The sequence below is a fragment of the Arachis hypogaea genome, chromosome 8, assembly GCF_003086295.3.
Source record: "Arachis hypogaea cultivar Tifrunner chromosome 8, arahy.Tifrunner.gnm2.J5K5, whole genome shotgun sequence".
Taxonomy (NCBI): Eukaryota; Viridiplantae; Streptophyta; class Magnoliopsida; order Fabales; family Fabaceae; genus Arachis; species Arachis hypogaea.
The window spans coordinates 45,603,091-45,618,661 of NC_092043.1; the positions used below are offsets into that span (position 1 = coordinate 45,603,091).

A 15,571-nucleotide genomic window follows, 5' to 3' on the forward strand; every position below is an offset into this window, starting at 1 on the left:
AGTTTCACCCTCAATTTCACGTGAAGCTGATAACTGAAAGCCATTAGATGAAAATTTAGTTAAATCAGTCAAACCATTTAACGGCTTTCAACTATCAACTTCACATGAAGTTGATTGCACTTGAGTTTTCACCGTAAGTAAGTTGAGTATACCACAAAATATCTCTAAATTATTTCTCTTATAAAATATTACTGATTTATAGTAATGTCTTTAAAATATTTAAAAAGGTGTCAAAAGTGTTTAAATTTACAGAAAGACTCTCTTCGTTGACATAAGCATTGGTATTTGTGGCCTCAGCTTTTCTATTAATAAAGATGACCTTTTCTTCACGTCTGGATATTTTTAACGCAATTTTCAATATTGAGAATATCTTTAAATCAGAAGTATTTTTGCTAGTATTCAGAAAGTAGGTTATTGTGGTCTAACAGCTTCATATAGGAGTAAATTAAAGTAATTTTATGAGCCTGATAAAGTCTACATACGTTTATGAGGCTTACATTGACAACCTAATTTTCAAGTAAGTAGATGATTTAATAAGTTCAGCTTCACTTGGTTTTGCCCTTTTGCATTTTAGTGGGGAAGAAACACCAAGAATACGTCTTCTTAGAGGCCTCTAAAATTGGGTGACCAAATGATTACAAAATAAAGTACATTACATAAGAAAATGACTGCAGAATTAAAGCCTTCTGTGCATATGTGCATGATCAAATGCAAGCGCCGACCAAATCTAGATCCCATCTTCCTCTAGAATCATACAAAGTTTTCGCATGTTTTTGTATGAAACAACCATTCTCTTATTATGCGTATCCAAATTCGACACTTCTGCCATAGGAAACTTTTCTCATAGTAGATCAAACGATAACTGTTAAGTATTGCAGGTTCTTAGTTGCCATCATTGCTATGTATTGTCGTTATCAATGTGAGACCTTTTATTCGTTACCCTTCTTTTATTTATTTTCTTTTTTCTGGTTAATGGCTACACAAAATTAGTTAGCCAAATTTGTGGGGGTGCCCACAATGGTAGAGACTGCCGTTGAGCAAGTGACTATCAAATATTCCCCTTGATTTAACAGCAATTATTGTACCCACATATTCATTCTCATTGTTCTTTTATTTATATATATGTCGCACTGCAAACAAACCCGTCACTAAGTGAATTTATTATTTTACAATCATCAAATCATATACCATCACATTAACTACTATAACTTATAATCAATTCTCTCGTCAAGTACTTAAATAGTTACCAGTGTTTGAATTTCAATTGGCCGTGGACACACCACACCTAGAAACCAAAGGCACAGAGGTACTACCAGGATAGGGTGACTTGGTATCCGTGTTATCCGTACATGAACGGTGTAAAAATCACCAACCACAAGCTTCAGTAGAATCCATTAAAGTGCAAGAATTAGATAAAATGGTATATTACGTTACTATTGCTTTGCTACGGTTCAGGTCCTGGTAGAAACTGAACATGGCTATTCTTGTTGAAAATTGGATATACTGTCCATAAGTTAGATGTAACTGGCCAGCCAAAGATGAAGATAACCCTCCCCACCCCCCACCCAAAAAAAAAAAAGATTAAAAAAGAATTCATAAAAGCATGCCAAGAAAAATGGCAGAATCAACTTTCAATCATGGGCTCAGGGCCAGATGTTTCTGTGCGAGACCTACTTGATTGAACAGAGTTGAATAGAATATCCTTGATTACCTACAGAGAAAAGGGATATGGTAAACAATTCAAAATGCAGGAGTAAATTTCCCAAAATATTACGGCAATATATCAAAAACAAATTAAGAGAAAAAAGAGTTCGTTATGTAAGTCACCTGTGACATTAGTCCATGCACTTGCTCCACAGTAATTTTTGCACCATCACGAGTAATCTTAGCGAGTGGAGACTCTTCCTGCAATGGATGAGATGTCAGCATCAAACATGCAAAGAAAAAAATTTAAGGGCAGCAGAAAGAGGATGCTAACATCAAAACTGAGTAGAGATTTCATGGCTCACAAAGCAGATAATCACAAAATAGCATTAAATGAAATTAAATAAAGAATTTAAAGCAAAGCATTTGCAAAAGTCAATTCCAGGTAATCGGCATTGCATCCATCACACCAAAATCACGAAAGTGCAAGATCCATAGAAATTTTAGCACATTAAAAAAGGCTGACCCCACTCATGGAATTTCGGAAATGATATGTAGCCAAACAACATGAGCATTGGCTAATCAAACTTTTATTTGGATTGAATAGAACTATTCCAAAAGTTAAAAAACATGAGCAAACATGCTTGTAATAGATCTGTAAATTGACCTAGTAAATCTAACAAAAAATAAGAAATGCAATTGTCACCTAAGAAAACTAAGCTGAAATCAAAGAGAATGAATTACTTCAATCATCCGTACATTTGAGGAAGTTCTGACTCCTAACTTAGCCAAATGGATCTATTACCACATTTTTTTAAAAAAAATAACAACCAGTAAATAATTTATTCAGTATTTGGCTCTAACTATGTTTCCTGAAATTTCCAGACTTCTCTATCCCAATCCAAGCAAATAATTTATTTAAAGGTGCAAGACACAACGACGTTAACATTTACATATGACACCCATGTTATAAAAATATTTTATGCAGAAATTCTTCATCCAAAAGGGTACACTAGAGCGATGGATATCCCAGTATACATAACACCTATCTTGGCCATATTTGAAGCAATGTAGATTTATAATCCCTCACTAGGGCTAGACATCTAGAGCATGAAACCTAGAGATTGTCGAAGTGTACATAAAACCTCATTTTTGAAAAGAAAAATCAAGACAAAGAGAAGACTAATACAAGAAATGAAGGATAAGCAATCGTCCATACAATAGAGAGAGAGAGAGAGAGAGAGAGAGAGAGAGAGAGAGAGAGAGAGAGAGAGAGAGAGAGAGAGAGAGAGAGAGAGAGAGAGGGGTATTTAAAAAGAGATAATAAGGAAAGCTATCTACGAAGCATAGCTTTCCAATCTCTCAACATGTCTAAGAGGGGAAGTCCTATAAATAATCAAAAGCTTTACACTAAATAGAGGCCAAATGTTCAATCCCATCCCTTAAAACTTGCTTGTCTAATAGTGGCGTATAATATTGCACAATGCTACAGATTTTGCCTCTTTCACTACTTCCACACCAAGAAACCTAGTCAAGAACTGCTCCAAGGTAGCAGGCACACCCAATACTCACCAAAGGTTCCAAACTGATCTAAGATGGCCTAATATTAACAAAAGATCAGCCTTGCTACCATCTTAAAATTATGGGAATAACTAAGCTGATTTTTGAGGTGGAGACAAGCTAACAATCTTGGAAGAAATGTAATAGAATAGTCAGATATGTCTCTCACTTGAGAGTTATGCGAAAGAAACCATAATGCTAGACACTGATTATGAATTCTCACCCTTAAAGCCTTAATTTGTCGCATGAACTGCATAAATAAACAATCGTCTCATCAAAAGTCATGCTGTCATTTGATGGAAAACTAACAAGATGAAACCTTCCAATAATCCAAAGGAAACCAATAGACAAGAAGGAACTGAATTTTAACAAATGTAAGAAAGGAATTGCTATGGAATTATAAAGAACTAGCTGCTTACTTCTTTCTTTCTCGGAGCAGGTGCTAATAATGGTCCAAAGCGTGCATGCGCCAATTGAGTCTCTGCTTGTTCTAATTTTTCAGCTGCAATAACAGACATTTCAAATAGAGATACTTATACATTTGAATAATAAGAATAATAATAATAACAACAGGGATCTTATGCGAGAAACATGGAAATAATCTAGTCTACCACCAAGATAAAGAACTAAAACCAGGAATATATCAGTACTCATTAAGTTCATCAACAGTACCTAAATCTGAGATTTGTCCAGCAACATAGTCCCCATTACCCAATAGAGGAGAAGAAGAAAGCGTATTCACCCAATATTTGTTCCATAGCAGATCCAAGAGGTGTGAATCAAGAGAAGACTTAAAGTAAGTGATATCCAATGAATAATACTGCAAAAGCACACAAACAAATGGAGTTCAATCAAGAGCCAGAACACTTCCACAAAGAAAAGAAGAATGAAGAATCACCTGTTTACAATGGACACCAAAGTCTTCAATCTTATTGAGGGGTATGGTTTGGTACTCGGAAATAGGATCATCAGGAGGCTTATACCCTTCAGGGTATGTCCTGAAGGCCCCAATCTCAACTTTCCCAGCAGAAACAGTCCTAGTGGGGTCAATAACAACAGCCAGAAAGGGCTCCTGAAACTGCTGATTGAGCATCTGTGTCGACACATCTATACCAGAAAGCCAGCACCCATAACCAGGGTGAGAGTGATACCACCCAACAACATTTTCCAGTCGCCCAGCCTACACCCCAACAAACACGTTAAGAATGCTATATTGAATACAAATAAATAAAACTAACAGGGAATCCTATAGGGGTGTCTCAAATTAGAGTTACTAACTGCAAGTTTGATCCAAGTTCAAACAGAGACTAAAATAGCAGGGAATCATATTAGGGTTACAAGCTGCATATACTCCAAGTTAAAGTTATCTCCAACCATAGTTACTAACAGCATTATGTTCATTCGATCAAAAACAAGACAACCAACAGGAAACACAAGCTTAGCTCTCTTGCATCCGAATTAAAGAAAACTAACATGGTATTAACTCTATCAGGGATACCAATCTACCGAGTTCCAATACATTAGGGTATAACACCATCCATTGGCTTCCAATCAAAGTAAACTAACTTAATGGGGGAATTCAAGGAGGCTGTAACTCCAATTAGGGTTACTAACTCCCTCAATTTGCCTTTGAAAATAATAGAAATAATAAACATAACAGGAATTCAATTAGGTCATATCTCCAACTAGGGTTGCTACCTCTACTGAGTTCAAATTACAAACTCCCTCCATTGTCTTCAAGTGCATTTTTAAAAGAAGTAAAAATAAAAAGATCTAAACAATCATCAACATGACAAGAAGAAAATAGGATTCTGAGTTCCTAACTGCCTTCAAATGTATATAAACATAACAGAGAATTCAATTAGGGCATATCTCCAATCAAGGTTATGAACTGCATTGAGTTTCAGATTAACTAGGATTACTACTTCCCTTCATTACCTTCAAATACAAATAATCAGAAACATAACAGGGAACTCAATTAGGGTATATCTCCAATTAGTATCACTAACTTTACCAAGTTCAAATAAATTAGGGTTACCAAATCCCCTCCACTGCCTTCAAATAAAACACAGGAAGCATATCTAAATTAGGGTTACAAGCAAAGTATCAGCGAGAAATTAGGGTTTTAGGCATACACGCTTGTTGGTCTGATCATACTCAACACTGTACTCATACGCATCAGCTTGGGCATTGACACGCGTTTCGGTTCCCTCAACGGGCAAAGCAAAAGCATCCATGACGATGATAGAGTCACCATCGATCTTGCCTTGCATGAGACCCATGACCTCGATGGTGCCGCCAGAACGCGCGTGAACAACCATCTTGAGTAACGCGAGAGCGGAAACCTTGACGCGCTTGAAGTAGTGAGGGTCGTTGGACCATGGCTTTTCGCGCTGGTACTCTCCTTGGAGTGACTCGTCGTAGTAGAAGATGGAGTCGTCGGCACCGGAAGGTGGTGTGTCCATGGGTATTATGTTGTTTTCCAGCTCCCATGTTTGTTGCGCCATCGCTGCCGATGATGACGCCGAAACGCTGCTTCCAGAACCTTCCATTTAGAAAATCCGAACAGAACAGAACAGAACCGAGAGGAGACGATGGCTCTCACAGCAACACTGACGTGACTGTGAGTGAGTGTGTTTCACTCTGCTACTCTCGCATCGCTAGCCTCCTCATCATTCATCAACCCTTTATTATTAGATGTTTATGGTTAGCTTGGATTCACTCCTGAAAAAAATATTTTTTTTCTTAAAAAAAATCTCTTTTCAATAAACAAAAAAAAATATTTTATATTTGAATAGACTTTTAAAAAGAATATTTAAATATTAAAAATATTTTTTAGTTTTATTTTTTTAAAAAAATCAGATATTATTGATTTTTAAAAAAATAAATAATTTTTTTATCTAAACATATTTAAAATTTAATAACATATTTACGTTAACGTAATTTAATTTGTTAGGTTTCAAATAGGAATTCGTCTTGTTTAGGGTTACACTTACACTTTGTTCTTACCTTCCAATCCCTGTGCCAAACTAACTATAAAGAATATAACACAATAATTTTGCAAAAATGACAAATAATTTGTTATTTTCTTTTTTTGATAAGTGTTTTGTTTTGGGCTTGGACTTTTTTAATAAGTTTTTAAAATAGGAAAAAGCCTGACTTTTTAAACGGACCAACCCACGTCCAAAATAAAGTTTTTAATAAAGCCGTGCTCAAACATTTCACAGTAAAATAATTAAACTTATTACAACCAAGAAAAAATTAAACTTATCATAGTAAAATAAACAACTTTTTTATCACCAAATAAAAAATAATAATAAACAAATTTTTTATAACATAATCAATTTTTTTCATAAATACCAAGTATGTGTTCATATAAATGACTGATTAATGATTCCTTTTGTGTTCATATAACATGATTAATACATGATCAACTTTTTTAATTAACAAGAAAGACAGCCTTTTAAAAAATATTCTTATTTTTAACTTTTTCAGCTACATATAAAATCCATGTTAAAATTCACTTCTGAGAATATATAAAATAAACACCTTGAAATTGGCGTCATGCATTTCACAAATAAATTCTAGTGTACATCACAAAGTTCTTGCAATTCCAAACTATTGGCGTTACATAACCCTCAGGCATCATGCTTAAATGTGCTATAAACTTGAATCACCCTTCAGGATAGAAGTAAATAATAGTTAAACTTCAACTCCCGCAGGGTGGTGGATATGTGTGTTATCTTCATAAAGCCAGTGCCCACACCACACTCAGCTTGAGTTGAGAGCCTTATTCCAGAAGCTAGCAATCTACCATTGCATCCTCTGTTTTTTTATTAGTATTCCAGATCCCAGTGTTATTCTGGCTTCATGAGCATAACATCCCACAAAAGATCCATATAACCTGTTTAGTTAACACAAGGAAAAGAAAAATCTTCCATGTCTCTAATTTTAACGATTTATACATAATAAAATACATTCAACATCCTCCCCGGAATTTCAGGGGAAGCAACCCTAACTGACGTGGACTAACTCTTGATCTCACAACAAATGGCCTGAAGATCCCTAACTTCTAAGCTAAAATAAATTACAATCCAACATTAAAAATACACACCCGAATTATTTGACACCCTTGGCCCAGCCTCCTCGCGTGTTGGATCTGGTAACTCTCTTACCCTTTCGCTTGGCAATACTACTTTGTGTGGCTTCCAAGTTAGCTTCCGAACCTGGCAGATTATTGTCTTCTTGAACCTCATACTGTATGCTGGAACTGTTCTGAGAGTCGGGTATTTCAATGGATTCACTCAACACCTTACAGTTATCTCGTTCAAGAACCCTCTGAGCTGTCGTCTCCTCCTGCCTTGAATAAACTGTACTGGGTTCATTATCAAGTGTCTCCCTGTTCTGTTCAATAACCTGCCCTGCATGAATTCTAGCAACAAAGAAAATGGCATTGTTACTATTTTGATATAAGGACAAGGGACAGGAAGGTCGATATTTTTTTCCCAGTCGTGTCCGAATGAAAATTGATTTCCCATTATGAATTTATGATGATTCAAGGCAATCAAAAATTATTCACTCCTTGACAGCAGAAATAAGACTTCAAAGACAAAATTGTGGCTCATTGGTAATGAGAACGTAATCACACAGAAAATACGGCGGGAATTGTCATAATCAAATGGTGATGATATGGGATCACCCTTAAAAGAGCATGTTCATAAGATAAAACAAAAAGGAACAAATTACAGCTGAAGCTGGGGGATACCCCAGCGCAAGTAACAGAAGCTATCATCAATCAGCTCGGAATTAAGTAAGAGGTGGAAGTTAGTTGTAACAGAGAACTGGAAGGATCATGTTCATTGCCCTGTGTGCTGTTAGCAGAGAATTTGGGCAGATCTCTTGCACACACTCCCTTATACCTATCGTTCTCATACTTCTTAGGTTTCCCCTTCACATTGATATGGAATTTCTCTATGTTATTTTTTATATGTTTTGATTTGTTATACCAGGTGAAATTGCAAATATGTAAGGTGAGGTTATGCATGATTGCATATATCGGTAAAAGTGTTAAATGAATAACAACCCACATACGCCTGATTAGATAAATGTGAAAAGCAGGTTATGTATATCAAGTTATCAACAGAAAAAAAAGGTCGGGTGAAAGTTTAGACGAAAACAAGGTTTTAAGTTCAGAACGTCCAACTAAAAAGGAAAGCCAGTGAGAAATAGATTTACCTGGGCCCTGAATTCCCATTTGGTAATGCAGCTTCTACTACAACCTTCTCTTTGATTACTGAGCCGTTTTCATCATGTAAACTAGATTTTAAACCTGCATTAATAGGATCATAGGACATCCAATTAGTTAGCGGAGTTAGTTGACCATAAACAAATTAGGAGGGCATTACATGATCAGTTAAAGATCTTGAGCTAGAAAGGTCTCTTGACATAGTGTGCTATTTTAATCATAAGACATCTAAGGCAACTGACAAAATAAAATAAAGTAAAATAAAAATTATCTTCTCTAGTTTCACCTGAGTCTAGCTGATGATTATCCCCATTTGTGTCATTCGTGGCATCAATGTACACCAGACCACCATCCCTATTACATTCACAAAAATTTTAAAATTAGAACATAAATAATATAGCCACAAAGGGCAAGATTTCCAGTGAAAATCCTGACCAGGCCTGTGTACATATAAATTGGACTCTCATAATCATACAGTGGCATAGGATTGCAAAAACTAAAAGGCATATTTGCAATTGTCATTTATCTCTCTTGCACATCATGGTGTCTAGAGTTATAACCTTCTATATCACTCACATAAAGTTCCATGAACGTAAACAAATACTGAAAACAGTAGAGAAAATATGGTCGTTTATAAACTACAGAAAATAGAGAAGTTTAATTCGATCCAAAATCACTCCATCAACCTCCCCCTCCCTTCTCTTCCCCCAAACAAAAGGAAAAACCCAAAAAGAAAGAAAAGAGAGAGAGAGAAAAAAAGTAAGATTCAAAATCCAAACAGAGAAGAAAGCAAATGGAAAAACATTTAACCTGATGAAAATCAACTTCAAACTATATATGAAATATTTGAACAAAAATGAAATGCTCTAACCTGTGCACATCATTTAAGGACCCATCTCCCTTTCCTGAAGTAGTTATTTCTCCATAGCCATCTTGTGAACCTATGTGACATGGTTTTTCAGAAGCAAAGAAAAACTGAAGTAACGGATGATGTGAGGAGTTCAACAAACTTGCAAAATTACCTTTACTTTGCTGGACAGCTCCAAAACCCTTAATGAAAAGTAAAGTACAATGTTAGCCACAAAATAGCTTGGTCGCCAAAAACAATCATGTGTGTGTGTGTGTGTATATATATATAAATGGCAAAATAACTAAAGAGATGCTCGTTAAATAAACTATTAAGCTCATTTTCAGATGAGTACCTGCTTCTGATCAGAATTAATATTAGCTAGATCAGATGGAAAACATTCAGGCAGGGAACCATTCAGTTTACTCTCCAAACCTGAAAGGCAGAAAACAAAGTAAGCAGTCAGAAACATCCAATGTTATTATTGTAAGCGCTCAGTAGTTTTACCATTAAAAAAATATTATAAACCCGAATAATAAAAATGCTTCCTACAACAGTAAAGTCATACCAGGAGAGGCCTCACCACTGATTCCACTAGCCAAGTTTGATAATGGATATTCTACATTTGTAAAATTATGTGCTTTCTCTCCAGAACTAACTTTGATGTTTTCAATAGCTGAAGTGTGTACATTATTTGTATTTCCCATAGGAAAAGGAGACAAATCAATTTTTGAGGAAGGAACTGTCCTAAGCATCTCCTCCGTTGCCCTGGATCTTACTCTTCGTAATTCATCCTGAATACTCCATGAACCAGTAGCAGGAGTATCCCTTTTCAACTGCATCATAGAATCAGCACCATAAACTATTAAACAGAAAATTTGGATAGGATAACTCACTCCAAATCAAATGACAACCCACATATGATTGACAGTAATGATTGATGCCACAAATTCTATCAGGGATTCATGGTTAAGTTTGCAAGAACAGCGATGGAGAAATGACAAGAAATGGAGTGACCTAACCAAATTCAAGTATGTATCAAAGTAACTTAAAAACAAAAGTTTTGAGTAGCAAGGCTCCGGGTTTTTTTTTTTTTGTGGTTGTTGGGCAGGATCCAAATTGGGGATTCCCTTTGATCATTAAAAGACCAAACAAAAGGGTGACACAAATTTCCCACTGCATACAATTCCACTATTAAACATTTCCTTCCAATGTCTCTACTCTGCAAAACATACCCTAAGATACATCGTATAACTTTGTAGCACTATAACAGTAACTAAGGCACCTAACAATTTGGAAAAGAAAATTTTGAACCGCTGGCTTCAAGCAGACATCACTCATAGATTATGCAAAACAACTCATCTCACTCAGGTTGTCTCATAGACTTGAAGAATACTTTTAAATTTTCTGCTTCAATTCTATTAGTATTTAGTAGCCCACTTAACAATCTTTCCTGGTTCCACAAAAAAGGGGGGGGGGGGGGGGGGGGCAATGCCATGACTTTTAGCTTGAATTCAACAGAAGAGAGAGGGAGAGGGATGGAAACATAACCTAAAATACAAAATGAATAACGCTGCTACTCATTAAAAATCATTCCTTTAAACACAAACTATTTCCCTAATTCCCTATGAACTCAACTGGATACCTTATATCCCCTCATACATCAATCTACATATTTTCTAGGCAGCTAAACAAAATGATTTGCCATCATCATGAAAATAAAACTAATAACTCTTTATGTATTATTATTTTATTATACATATCAGTTGCCTTCTACTCTATCTACACTAATATTCATAAGATTTTTACTTCATGAACTGCGGCAAATACCTCATTCTCCAAATAAATTTCAAGTAAAGAAGGAGAAAATGACATAATGGGGGAAAAACAGCAGTTTAAATATAAAACTGTGTAGTCTTTTAATAATAAGAGAAGTACTACATGATTTTCTACGAAAACAATAACACACCAAATGCACCTTGGAGGAGGATGTAGAATTGCCACCGAATAGATGTGGTGTTTGTTCTTTAAAGAGTTGAATTCCAACTGGTGTTGGAGGCTTAATATGGTCTAGGGAGGGAGATGCCCATGGAGGGCGTGAGCGCATGTATGACTTCGCCACATCCACAGGTGATCCTTCATCTGTGGGAACCTGCTTAGAGCCGGGTATAAAGATTTGCAAAATATAATTATTGTGAAATCATATAACCATATAGCACAGAAGAGGGATATTTGTCAACAAATTTAAGAGGAAAGAAAAGTCACTAACTTGAGTTAATGTAACCAAATCCAAACTACGTATTCCATAACCCAAATCTGAGTTTGATTCTAATCCTGACTTCTTTTCCTGCAGCCATTTCTTGGCCTCCAAAACAGCAGCACTACAGAGTTCAGGTGATGCTATATCTGAGAAACATTAAAAAATACAAAGTCAGGTAACAATAAGCAGTTAAACTTGAGTTTTTATATGTAGAGGATACTGCTTCCAACAGTTGGACATACCTCTTGACCCCTTATCTTCATCATCATCATTGACAGGAAAATCGACAACTCGTGAGCGGATTATTTTTATCAATCTATCACCTTCTTCCCTGATCAAATACTTTTCTCTATTAGAACCTTATTCCAAACAACTAGAGGAAACAATTCAGTTGCACCCATAAAGTCCAATAAATTGACCACATAATGCACTAATGCAGTTTTACTACCTGTTGCTCATATACTACATGTTACTACTATTAGTCTGCAAATATTAATGCAGGTTATTGGTACATTCTACATAAATTTTGGATAAACATGTTCCTTATGGGTTGCCTAGGTTCATTGGCTACTCCTGGAAACTCCCACTTTTAACATGTTATATATATCAACAAGTTTGAAGAGTTCTGGATGGTGTATAGATATGAATATATAGCATTATATCGGGCAAATAGTACAGCTAATATTAAATTTTAATCAAACACCTATCAAGCCTTGTCCTACCACACGATTCTAGGTTACTACTGACCAATTCACATTGTTTAGAGACAGATCATACCCAGAAGCAAAATGTCAAATACCAAATAATACATGCAAACAGAAGGGTGAGGAAACTGAAAACACCAATGAAGAACTACACAAGCTAAAAAATAGACTGAACATAAATTCTTTAGTACCTTGAGAATGACTCCTTCATAAGTAGCTGCTCAATGACAAGCTTGCTTTCGCTGCTCGCAACTAATGGCTGGAGCCCCTGCAGAGAAAATTGAACCTTTTCGTTACAAAACCAATATTCCATGTGCAATTCTCTTAGATGAAACAAAGGGATTCATGCAGAATAAACCATTATCAAAAGTGCCCCTCACAAAATGGAAAGGTAATAATAACTAGTTCTGTAACTAGCCAACACATTCCTAGGAAAATAAATTTAATGCTTCCAATCATCAGCTTAACCTTTTGGAAGGGGCAAGGCTAAGGAGTGCTGTCTTCTAAAATTAAGGCAACTTACATGTGAGTGCATGTGTCTACATTCAACTATGATAACCAAAGATAGTTCAACCTCCAGAACAAATAAAGAGTGGAAAAGACTAATATTCATATTTCATGATAATAGCATTAAAACAAGGGGAAACCTATTAGAAGGGTGTCATCTTTCTAGAATAAGCAAAACACGCAGAGTAAGACATAAAGTTAACTACCTTGTTCAATGCATCATCACCTTCGACAGTGTTATCAATTTCATCATCAAAAGCACCAACGTCCTCTGCAACATTAGAAATCAAACACATTGTTTTAAGGAGAAGACTGCATGGAATAAAATCCAAAGATGGATTATGTTGTATATATGGAGATCCACTTAACCCAAGAATAAGTCTTATGCATAAATTACTCCAAGAGTAGCCTTCTACAGTTATTGAGTTTCATGAATCTAACCACTTAGTTTAAAATTCTCATTAATTATATAACGTCCATGAATTCCAGAAAATTTTAGGGCAACTTGATGCTTCATTTACCTACTTTATTTTAATTTATAACGTACAATACATCAAACTAACAGTAATTATTGAGAACATATGGTTCAAAAGGTTACGTAATTCAAATATTAGATTGACGAAATTCAGAGATAACAAACAGCTATCAGCAGTGCACGGGATATGCAGGTCCATTTCCATATATTTTTTCAGAGCATGAACATTTTACCTTCAAGCACTTCAAAAATTGTCATAGGTGAAAGGTTACTCCGCTAAATCTACCTAAACTAAAATCAACTAAAACTAAAGTCAACATCCTGAAGCAGTTCACACTCAAGTCCACATAGTAAGAGCGACAATTTCGCGAATTAATCACTTTAACAGCACAAAACGCAAAAATAAGAACAGAAACCCTAGTATTCAAAGTAATGCACTCTTAACAGATCTACTACGAACCTGAACTGGAACCAGCAGCAGAAGAGCATGGAGAAGACTCATCCGAAGACGACGAAGTAGGTGAAGAGCTATCGAGATCGAAAACGGCGGAGAAGAACTTCCCGGTGCCGGAGGCAATGAAACGCGTCGGGGAGAGAACGTAGCGGGAGAGCCAGTTAGCGCTCGGAGGAGCGGCGGAAGCGGAAGGTGGCGGAGGAGCGGGGCGGTCGTATGGTGTCCTGGAGGTGGCGGCGCGGCGGCGGGAGCGGAGAATTTTGCCGCCCGATCGAGATCCGGAAATAGAAGCCATAGTGGAGAAGTTGTGGGAGCAGAAAGAGAAAGAGAAAGAGAGAAACTCAGAGAAACATAAACAAAATTGAACGGTGAATTTGGAGGTACGGTTTTTTTTTTTTTTTCTTTTTCTCTCTTTTTCTTTTTTTTTTTTTTGGTTTCTTTCGTCGTTTTCTGAGTTCTTTTTGTTATGTTTCGAAAACACTCATAAACCCCTGTTTCGAACGAATGGAATTCCAGTGTCTGCTTGTAGCGGTTATCTTCGGTTCTTTTGCTTTCTTTCTTTTCTTTCTTTTTTTTATTGATTTCCATGTCTTCCTTTTATTCCTGGTTTTAATTTACCGTTTTAGCCTTGCACTATTACGTTACTAAATACTAACTAATTTACTAAATTACTGTTTATTTTTTTGTTGAATAAAACTAATTTGCCAATAACTTTTTTTCAATAAACTAATCAATAATTATGGTTTTTTATTTAATATTTTGGTGTTTTAGAACTTCCTTTTATTGTCCTATTGTTTGACAAGTAGTGGAAATAACCTATTTTTTCTTGAAAATAAGAACTTAAGTTCGAAAACGTTGAACAGCAAAACCCTTTTTTTTTTTCTTTCCTCTATTTTTAACAAAATTTTGTTTTTCATAATTACTGTATCTAACAGAAGTTTACAAAAATCCTGTTTTTTGGTACATGTCTCATTATTTAAACTATTAATTTTTAAATTGATAAAACTTGTAATTAAATCTCATACATCAATTAATGTAGGAAAGAATATTTAAGCGATAAATAATTAAATACAATCAAGATTACCCAAAGAATTCTTCAACCTCATTTTTCACTTTACTTCAAATGAAAAGGAGGAAATTCCAATTAAATTTAAAGATTAACAAAAATTTCCTTTGATTATTCACTATTATTAGGTTTGCAATAGAAAATTCATAGCTTTGATTTTGATCTAAAAACATTGAATTATTCATAGCTTGGTTTTTACAATTCATTAAATTAACTATTATTCATTATATAGAATAGTTACTTAGTGTATGTATATCTACGATATATAAAAAAATATCTATTTAATTTATATTTTTATTAATATTTTTTAAGTTTATTTTTTGCTAATCTATTTTATTTTTACCTTCAATATGAATATGATTAATAAAATCAACATGTGTACATTCAATGGTGTAATTAGAAATAAAATAACTAAAATAGAAGTATTCTAAATTCAATAAGATAAATATCTATTTTGTTATTCCCTTAAATAAATAATAAATATGAGGAAATCAATTCAAAAACACCATTAAATTATTCTTACAATTACACTTATTATTCAAAATCTCAATTTTCATTATTCAATTCCCATATATGTCAATTAAATTCCATAATTGATTCTTTCTATATATAAAATTACCAATTAATTTTATTTTTATTTTCTCTTAAATATGATGTAAATAATAAAAACCCAATTCAAATACTCACATCAAATCATTCCAAGTTATTAAGTTTTTTGGCCAACGAGCTATAACTCAAATGGTATAATCTCTTCATATTTATTTAGAGGTGGTAAGTTCGAGTCTCCTTATTTTTTATAAAAAAATATT

At 34.8% G+C, this 15,571-nt stretch overlaps 2 protein-coding genes across 6 annotated transcripts; both read right to left on the reverse strand.

The window, feature by feature from the left end:
* Nucleotides 1–1,092: 1,092 nt before the first annotated feature.
* LOC112707782 (COP9 signalosome complex subunit 5a) lies at nucleotides 1,093–5,992 on the reverse strand. 2 transcript variants are annotated; one of them, XM_025759732.3, is made up of 7 exons: nucleotides 5,340–5,992; nucleotides 4,103–4,384; nucleotides 3,877–4,024; nucleotides 3,624–3,706; nucleotides 3,428–3,454; nucleotides 1,828–1,905; nucleotides 1,093–1,711 (listed from the first exon to the last, which is right to left on the reverse strand). In XM_025759732.3, the coding sequence occupies exons 1-7, from the start codon at nucleotides 5,754–5,756 to the stop codon at nucleotides 1,625–1,627; spliced, it is 1,122 nt and encodes a 373-aa protein (XP_025615517.1). In that variant the 5' UTR covers nucleotides 5,757–5,992; the 3' UTR covers nucleotides 1,093–1,624. The 2 variants fall into 2 exon arrangements, with proteins under 2 accessions (XP_025615517.1, XP_025615518.1); XM_025759733.3 differs by lacking the exon at nucleotides 3,428–3,454.
* Nucleotides 5,993–6,741: 749 nt separating this feature from the next.
* On the reverse strand, nucleotides 6,742–14,293 carry LOC112707783 (uncharacterized). 4 transcript variants are annotated; one of them, XM_025759736.3, is made up of 13 exons: nucleotides 13,703–14,293; nucleotides 12,974–13,038; nucleotides 12,452–12,528; nucleotides 11,799–11,887; nucleotides 11,566–11,702; nucleotides 11,275–11,448; nucleotides 9,865–10,132; nucleotides 9,652–9,731; nucleotides 9,472–9,499; nucleotides 9,321–9,390; nucleotides 8,736–8,803; nucleotides 8,440–8,533; nucleotides 6,742–7,636 (listed from the first exon to the last, which is right to left on the reverse strand). In XM_025759736.3, the coding sequence occupies exons 1-13, from the start codon at nucleotides 13,989–13,991 to the stop codon at nucleotides 7,324–7,326; spliced, it is 1,752 nt and encodes a 583-aa protein (XP_025615521.1). In that variant the 5' UTR covers nucleotides 13,992–14,293; the 3' UTR covers nucleotides 6,742–7,323. The 4 variants fall into 4 exon arrangements, with proteins under 4 accessions (XP_025615521.1, XP_025615523.1, XP_025615522.1 ...); XM_025759738.3 differs by having other exon boundaries at nucleotides 9,880–10,132; nucleotides 13,703–14,268; XM_025759737.3 differs by having other exon boundaries at nucleotides 9,880–10,132; nucleotides 11,266–11,448; nucleotides 13,703–14,268.
* Between the last annotated feature and the right edge of the window lie 1,278 nt (nucleotides 14,294–15,571).